A 9,126-nucleotide genomic window follows, 5' to 3' on the forward strand; every position below is an offset into this window, starting at 1 on the left:
GGTTAGGTTAGGTTAGGTTAGGTTAGAGCGGTTTTTACAGTCTAGGGTGTAGGACGGCATTTGCTTAGAACAGCGATTGAGAATATTTTTCAGTTAGCTTCTAGTGGTTAGTGTTTAGAGATAGTCGGTACGATCCTGCAGTGTCCTTTCTCGGATCCTGAAGTGCTGGAGAGGTCGTGGGCGTGGACGGGAGCGCACCAACGAGGAACCTAAAAAGTGAAAAAGAATTATTCATCAGAGCGTCGTTTGGCGGACTCTCCCACGCTTTGGCAACAAAGTGAGGGTCGAGCTCGACAAACGAGAGCCCTTTATACTTACCTGCCCTCCACCCGGCTTTGGTAACAAAGCTTTCGGACGTGGAAGGGTGTCGACGTGTTCCTCGGTGGTGCGTGGGCGTCTGTGGGCGACTCGCGGGTCCTGGTGTCTTTCGGGTGGAAGAAGAAGGCCTGCTGGAACGTCCTGAAAGAAAAAGAAAAAGTGTTTAGGGTGTTTAGCGAATTCGGATAGCTAGTGACTGTACAGCGATACTCGTTTCGTGCCGTTCTGCTGAGGGTGCCCGTGGTCCGTCCGCGGCTGTGACGAGGCGTGCCAGTGCTTAACGCGGAATCCGGGTATATCTGCAGAAGTTTCGTTTCAGAAGTTTCCGGACGAATCAAAGGGTTTCACTGTGGAAAGTGTCCGGAGACTTCGGTAGCGCGTTCGTTTCAGAAGTTTCCGGAAAAAGGGGAAAAAAAAGCTTTTAGAGACCCGGATTTGGAGGGTCGGTCTTCCAAGCCCTCGGGAAGAAGAATCCGGAAAAAAATTCAAATTCGGTTAATGTCCGGAAACTTTTGTTACAAGCTATTTAGCCCGCAACATAAATTTCCGGACGCATAAATTCTGCGAATTTTCGGAAGAATTAACTCCCAGGGAATAAAAATAGGTTATAAAAGTAGGTTAGTGAAAACAAAATTGCGACTAGTTATTGTAAAAACGTGTGAGAGCGAAAAGTGTGCGTCGAATTAGAGCTTGAGCTAGAACATATATAGAATAAAGGTTAAATAATTTTGCCGGTTAGGTTAGGTTAGGATAGGTTGATAGCGGTCTTAGCATTGTAGGCGTACAGTCAGCAAGGCTTAGGATAGAATCGTTAGTGATTTTTTCTCATGCAACTGTAAGGTTAATTGGGAGTAGGATCTATGTAGGGCAATAGGAGTGAGATAATTTCAATCGAGTGTAAAACAGATTAGTGGTCGAGTGCGTAAAAAGTGGTGAATACCGCCGAGTTTGCGATCCGCTAAGTCGAGGATTTTTGTTAAGAGTGAATGGTGTGTGTAGCTAGAGAGCAGATTTAGAGCCGTAACGAGCCGTAATCGTATGCCGACGGGAAGAAACCGAGACAGGCCATAAATTCCTGGACTCGGCATCCGACGGCAAAAACCCGGGCCGTTAATTTCCGGACTCGGCATCCGACGGCAAAATCACGGGCAGTTAATTCCTGGAAAAGAGTTCCGACGGCTAGGGAAAGTTTAGGGCGAAAAAGTTTCCGAACTGGGTTACATTAAATCCTCACGGTAAAAGTCCAGGGAATCTCTGACAGTTCGGGGACCATTAATTTCTTTTTTTTCGGGTAATTTTAAGAATTAAGGAGTGCCCTTCAGTGAGGAAGAATAGGCAAGGACAGGAGACATTTTGAAAAGTTCAAATTCAAAATCTGAGCATTTTGAAAAAAAAGTCTAAGAACTAGAAGTACTACTGTACAGTGTGTCCCTAAAGTTTCTGGACAATAATAAACTAGGACACATTTAGAGAATTTAGGTAGCATTAGTCTAAGAAATAGCACAGAAATACAAAAAGCGGAAAAAATAATTGTTTTTCTATTTTCTTTATTATTTACGCGAGCGAAAATTTCCGTGCCATAAGTTTCCGGACGTTTATAAATTAGAGAAATTAGGTACCATTAGTTTTTAGAAATAGCAAATAAATATAAAAAGCGAAAAAAAAAAAAAAATAAAAAATAATAATAATAGTTTTTAGATATATGCGAGCGAAATTAGGAATAAGCGAAATAAAATAGAGTAGGATAGTTTAAACTGTAAGGCGAGAGAGATAAAAAATTTGGAAAGTTAATGAATAAATAAATAGGAAACCATTACGAAAGGTTAGGTTAGGTTAGGTTAGGTTAGGTTAGAGTTCGTTTCGAATTTCCATTAGGAGGAGTCGAGGTCTCTCATAACGCATTTTCAAAACTCGGCCATCTTGTCGAAGTACGAAAGCGTGCTGGTTATCTCGTGACACCTATTAGGAGTGTTCATTAGTTTTTTCTAGTATAAATAGTTTATCTTAGTTTCTAACGGTGCCGGGAATATCCCAAAATAGGCGTCGGATATATAATCGAGTGGTTATCGGTGTTCTTCATCATCTTCCTCGGTGCGGTCCACGTGCCCGCCGGGGAAACCCTGCGAAGGAATTGAATAGGTTTAATCTAACTAATTAAATACTTACCTAAAATACGTACCTAGAATTGGCTTTAGTGGTTGTGAATACCCGGGGTGAGTGCTGCGAACACGCGCCCGGTGGCGGCAGCCATTTCGTGGTATTGTGTGATAGTGAGTGTTCGGGTCAACAGGATTAATTGTAGAACTGTTGTCCGCGAATTTTCTGAGCGAGTCACGGGCGGAAAGTCCGTGGACACTCCGCATAAGAACGTAAAGGAAACCCGTCCACAAACTTCTCGTGCGAATCTCGCACGGAAAGTCTGTGGACTCGCATAAAGCGTAGATATTCGGCGGCGCCCTTCGAAGGGCCGATTAGTAGTAAACGTAGGAAAGGATTAGTGAAAAAATTTTCTCAGAAAATCAAGAGTCCACAAACTTCCTGGACGACCGGCTAGGCCCTAAGGAAAGTTCGTGGACTTTTCGGAAAGGGAAAAAATTTAATAAAAATTAATGATTCGGAAATGTTATAATAGGGCTAGATAGATTGCAGTGTTATTGTTCTGTTAAATTAATAGTTTAGTGAGCGCGAACGTAATTCCAAGAGGATAGCGCGAAAGTCCAGGAATCTTCTGTACGGGTTACGCGCAAAAAGTCCGTGGACTTTTAGTTAGGAAAACACGCGGTATTCGTCCGGGAACTTCTCGAGCGACAGTCGCACGAGAAGTGTAGGAATAGGTATTCAAGCGAGCGATTAGGGTAATATTAATGTAAGGCTAGAGAGAGCAAAGTAGCGGCTTCTGTTTTTATCGTAGTATCGATGTATATATTTGATAGGATACATTTAAACAAATAAAGAGGCAAAAAACTTTCGAAAGGAAAGAACGCAGTGTTATATTTGTGCGAAGCCGGCTGAATCTATCCGAATCCAGGGTTCACCAAATAACCTGTAAAAATAAAAGAGTATATTAGGAAAATATTGCCTAAGGTGGGTTGACTGTTCCTAAAGTCGGCGGTGGGATAGGCCTCCCCGTAAATGGACTCCCCAATAGGGGAGATATACGGTACACCGATGGCCGGGAACGATCAACACACCAAGGGGAAAAGAAAAAAGGGAGAGAATCAGGATCTCGGGCATGGGAATATAAAAGATTACGGAGGAGGAGGAAATAGTTCGAGTGACACTACTGATTCGTTTATGTATAATAAAAAGAGTAGGAATGATACCTCACAGAATAATAACGGGGGAGAGGATAAGGGTCAGGCAAATGACATTATAATAGTTGAAGATGAAGACGAGGTAAGCCAAGAGAGTGAAATGATGAAGATGATTAGGGAATTAGAAGGGCTGATTAAAAAAGCTAGGGGATACACCGCGGCGATCGACAACACGCTTAGGTACAGTAAAGATATGGAAGATAACTTTATAGCGATGAACAAAGCGGGCCACCTAGAAAAGAACCTAGTACAAGCTAGCGAGATAGCTAGGAAATTGGAAAGCCTAATCGAGAACCAGGAGTTGAAGGAGGTAAAAACTAAATGGGCAAACAAAAGCGCCCAATGCTCGCCAGCTTTCGTTAGTCATCCAACGAACAAGGGAGTAGCAGGGGAATTAAATAAAAGGAGTTTAGAAACGAAGGAAGGAGGCTTAGGAACCTCCAACCAAAATGAAAAAAAGATAGAAGCGGGGGATAAGACCAAGAGGGTTAAGAAGACAAAGAAAAAGAAAATTAATAAGGGAAATAGGACGGAAAGGGAAGAGGATTCAGAATCCCAGAGTGAGGATGACAATAGAAAGAAATGGACTCTAGTCGATAGGAAAAAGAGGGAGGAGGAAAAGAGGGTAGAAAGAGAACTAAGGAAAACGAAAGATGAAGAGGAGCGTAATAGGAAGAAAGAAGAGGACAGGTTAAGAAGAGTTAGGCAACCCCTACCTCCACCTAAATCGGAAGCGATCCTAGTAAAAGCCACTAACGAAAGAACGTATGCGGATTTGTTCAAAAAGTTAAAAACCGAAGCGGCGGATAAAATGCAGGGAATACAGATGGTTAGACGATCGAGAGGCGGAGACCTAATCTTAGAATTAGACAAAAACGCTAACCATATGATCCTGGAGGACACAGTTAAGGCCACGTTGGGATCCGAGTTCGCGGTGAGAAAGCTCACGCCAAAGGTTACTTTGGAAATAAAAGATTTGGACCCCTCAATGGATAAAGAGGAAATCAGACGGGAAATAGCTAGGAGCGCTGATGTAGGTGAGCTAGGCGAATCAGAAATCGAAATGAAGTCGCTAAGATTCGGATATGGTGGTACGAAAACAGCCATCGTGGCTCTACCTACGAGAATAGCCAGCAAGCTGGGTGAGGAGAATAAGATCAAAGTAGGATTCACAATATGTAGAATAAACAGAACTGCAAACATTGTGAGATGCTACAAGTGTCATGCCTTCGGGCATATGTCATATGGCTGTAAGGAAAAATTAAATGGAAAAGAGATCTGCAGACGATGTGGTACAGAAGGCCATCAAATAAATGGCTGTAACGCGACCAGATGCTGCGTACTATGTATTAAACAAGGTGTACCGGCAGCAAACGCCGAACATGTAGCAGGTGCTGTTAACTGTCCACAGTTTAAGAAATATATCAAGGAGGCGAATAGTAGAATATTACTACAGAACTCAAATTAATAATATTACAGATAAATTTGAATCATTGCAGAAACGCACAACATCTCCTGGCTCAGACGGCGGTGGAGCTGAAGGCCGATGTTGTCCTGATAGCGGACCCGCTGTGCAACCCAGGACCATGGATCTACGGAAAGGGCAACAGGACCGCTATATGGATCACAGGAATGAACGGTTTAGCCAGATTTGAAGATGCCGACAGGCAGGAAGAGGACTTCACCGCCGTCCAGCTGGGAGACTATGTTGTGGTGAGTATCTATCTCTCACCCAGCTTGACTGATGAAGAATACTCTTTCAGACTAGAACGAGTAATGGATTTCGTAAAGGAAAACAAGAAGAAAGGAAAAAAGATCGTGCTCGGAGGAGACCTCAATGCCCATGCGTCCCCATGGGGGTCGAAAACAACGAATTCCAGGGGCAGGAAAGTATTGGAAGAACTCTGGAAAGTAGGAGCCCATCCTCTAAAACCCAGCGGAGGGCCTACTTTTTTACATGGATCTAGGTCATCTAACATTGATTTCCTCGCTATATCTTTCACCAATTATACCAAAGCTTTTTCACAGGTGCTCGACATCGAATCTGATTCTGACCACAGATACGTGCTAACCACTATAGAGATGGAAAATAACATACCAAGAAAGAACATCTTTAAACCAAAATGGAGAACGACAACAGAAACACTGGAAAAATCTAAAATCGACTTTTCCAGAAAAATTGAAGAAGAAAACCTAGGCCATTTGCAATCCTATGGTAAGTCAGAAGAAGAAAAATTCCTAAGTACATTGAACTATGTTTTAGATAAGAACCTGGAAAAAACAAAAAGCGATGATAACCTGGATAGAAAAAGGAACGCATGGTGGAACATGGATCTGGGTCTACTGAGAAACAATACGAGAAAGATTAAAAGGAAAATACAAAGAGTAAGAGCAAAAATTAAGAAAAAAGGAAAAGGGAACGAAGAGTTAGAGATCCTAGAAATACAATATAAGGACACGATCAAAGAATTGAGAAAGAAAATTACGAAAGCAAAGGCGGATAAATGGAGAGAATTCTGCGAAGAACTCAACAGAGACGTATGGGGTAAGCCCTATAAATCCATAATGAGCAAAGTTAAGGCAACAACACCACCGGCAACCCTGACAGGAGAATTCATGGATGAGGTACTGAGGGGGCTCTTCCCTAGGCTGCCAGCGGAGGAAGCAGAACAAATAGGGAGAGAACACAGTACGCAAGAAGAGGAAAACCTAGAAGCAACCCGAGCAGATCTAGCAGAAGTGAGAGAAGAAGAGATTAGACAAGCAGCAATAAAAATAGTCCCTAAGAAAGCGGCAGGCCTAGACGGGATATCCCCAGGCATTATCAGAGAGCTCGCACTCTGTAGACCGGACACATTCGCGGCACTATTTACAGGGATCTTAAGGAGAGGAATAATCCCAGAAAAATGGAAATCCGCTAGAACTGTGCTTCTACGGAAACCAGGGAAGGACCCCTCGCTCAGCTCGGCATACAGGCCAATCTGCATAATCGATGCTGTGGCCAAGCTATTCGAATACGTCATCAAGGAAAGACTTATGGAGGCACTGGGAGAAAACCCTTTCGAAAAAGTACAGTATGGTTTCGTAAAAGGAAGGTCGACAGTCCAAGCCATGTACGAGGTGAGGAAGAAAATTAGAAGCTGTATCAACAGACAGAAATACTCAGTTATGATCGCCTTGGACATAAGAAACGCATTCAACACGCTAAGATGGAGTTTGATCAGGGACGAACTAAAAAGAAGAAACACTCCCGAATACCTACAGAAGATCATTGCAAATTACTTCGAAAAACGGAAAATATGGTGTAGTACGATAGGACAGGAGACGACCATGGAAACTGAAATGGGGGTGCCGCAGGGCTCGGTGCTGGGACCTCTATTCTGGAATTTAGTATATGACGGACTACTGAGGAAAAGTTGGCCGATAGGATGCTCGGTAATAGCATTTGCAGACGACATCCTCATACTAGTTGAAAGCAGTAAACTACAAGCGCTGAGATCAAGAGCAGAAGAGGTTACAAAGGGAATAGGCAAATGGTTAAGGGACGTTGGCCTTGAATTAGCTATCAATAAGACCGAGGTAATGTTCACCAACCGAAAAAGAATACCGACCGATTTCGTTTTCAGATTCGAGGGAGCAGATATTAAACCTGCCCAGACTCTAAAATACCTGGGAGTAGAGTTCGACAGTAGGGGAGAATTTCGAAAACATATTCAGGAAGCGACCAACAAAGGCATCAGAGTCATGGCGGCGCTCTCAAGAGTTATGGCTAATCAAGGCGGACTGAAACACGAGGCTAGACGCCTATACTTCATGGTACTAGAGGCAATAGTGATGTACGGAGCACCTATATGGGCTGGGGCGTCCCGGATTGAAGCAAACTGGAAAATCCTGAAAAGTACTCAGAGATTAGGACTGGCCAGAGTCGCATCGGCCTATAGGACGGTGCCAATGCAGACTCTGGCAGTCTTGACTGGGGTAGTCCCCTGGGACATAAAAATTAGAGAAAGGGAAAACTTATTTAAATGGGAAATAGCGTATGAAGCCACGCCCAATAATGAGGAGAGAGCTAGGCCACGTAGGAACGCAACCAGAAGGATTCAAGAAGGAGCGTACAGAGACGAATCTCCGGAACGACAGGAACTCAGAGATTACTACGACCCCCCACAGGAGAACAGAAACATACCTGACCTGGAAGAGTTCCTGAGAACGAGAGATGCAGCAGAACCAGCTGATGTAAGAAAAAGAGCAATCAAGAGATGGTTGAAGAAAGAAGCAGCAACAAGAACGCTAGAAGAATGGCAAGAGGCATGGACAAGGGCAGAAGTGGGAAGATGGACACACACCCTGATCCCAAATATCGAACCCTGGATCAACAGGAAACACGGGTGCCTGAACTTTTATATGACACAGGCTCTAACAGGACACGGGGTTTTCAACAAATTTAGGAAGAAGATAGGTAAAACCAAGGATAGTAGCTGCTGGTTCCATCCAAATACGGAGGACTCGCCGGAACATACAATTTTCCAGTGCCAGAGATGGGAGGATGAAAGGAAAACCCTGGAAGAAGAATTGGATATGGAACCAGGAACCATGCAGAAGGAAGAATTAATGGGAAAAATTCTACAGAAGGAAAAGTACTGGCAGTGCTTTTCCAAATTCTGTACTTTCGTCCTCAAGAGAAAGGAGGAAGAAGAAAGGAGAAGGGGGAGGGAAGAAGACGAGGAGGAAAGTGAAGACGATAATAATCTCTCTGTTCTAATGTTATAATTTAGGTAGCGACTATGGCAGAACTCGGGAAGGAAAGGATGAGGTACATGAGGGGACGAACTCCGAGGAAAGGGAAAGGAGCAGACGAAAAGGGAATGATTGGACGGAAGGACTTTAGCTGAGGATCGAAGGACTGCGAATGGCTCCACGAGCGGACCCGGCCCTGAACTCCTGCAACTGAAGACCGAGTTCAACCATCCCAGGACAGGAAAGCTCAATAGAACCCTTCCCCCCGGAGGTATCCCGCAGAAATAGTACCTATAAAGCTGAAAAAGGAAAATAGAAGGATTAATTGTATCTCAAGTGTTTTTTACAAGCTCTCTCTAGTCGATAGGAAATTTAAATTAACGGTTTATAAAATAGTTAGGTCCGAAATAGATGATTACTTAAATATAAGAAGGATATGTATATAGCGCGCGACCAATGTCAAATAGATTTAAGAATAATCTAATAAGATAGATTAAAAGAGATAGGCCGTTAAGCTAGGATCTAAACACCGGTATAGGAAAGAAAAACGAGGTGGGAAAATATGAACGCGGCGCGGGAGCGAGATCGTCGAGGGTAGGAAGGCGAACTAAGTATTTAGAACAAACGTTCGAGGAACGCGCTGAAATATCTGACGTTGTGACAATACCTTCACACCACCACGACGATCTCAAACTAGTGCACGCGTACTCGCCAGTATTTGAATCAAGGTTATCAACCGAAGGAAGTAACGAGGTAG

The 9,126-nt window shown here is 43.5% G+C and overlaps 1 protein-coding gene across 1 annotated transcript; it reads left to right on the forward strand.

Annotated features, from left to right (window-relative positions):
* The first annotated feature begins 3,450 nt into the window (after window positions 1-3,450).
* Window positions 3,451-8,520, forward strand: LOC143221287 (uncharacterized). Its single transcript, XM_076446764.1, has 5 exons — window positions 3,451-5,042; window positions 5,132-5,543; window positions 5,661-5,847; window positions 5,896-8,364; window positions 8,408-8,520. Exons 1-5 carry the CDS (start codon window positions 3,451-3,453, stop codon window positions 8,518-8,520), a joined length of 4,773 nt encoding a protein of 1,590 aa, XP_076302879.1.
* Window positions 8,521-9,126: the final 606 nt, after the last annotated feature.

Source organism: Lasioglossum baleicum, unplaced genomic scaffold (assembly GCF_051020765.1).
Source record: "Lasioglossum baleicum unplaced genomic scaffold, iyLasBale1 scaffold2151, whole genome shotgun sequence".
Classification (NCBI taxonomy): Eukaryota; Metazoa; Arthropoda; class Insecta; order Hymenoptera; family Halictidae; genus Lasioglossum; species Lasioglossum baleicum.

Excerpts from the sequence above, each read along its gene's own strand:
- LOC143221287 (XM_076446764.1), top strand. The coding sequence starts at position 3,451 with ATGGACTCCCCAATAGGGGAGATATACGGTACACCGATGGCCGGGAAC. Across the intron at positions 5,544-5,660 it reads TATTGGAAGAACTCTGGAAA|GTGCTCGACATCGAATCTGA; the intron begins GTAGGAGCCCAT and ends GCTTTTTCACAG. Across the intron at positions 5,848-5,895 it reads AGGCCATTTGCAATCCTATG|ATAAGAACCTGGAAAAAACA; the intron begins GTAAGTCAGAAG and ends ACTATGTTTTAG.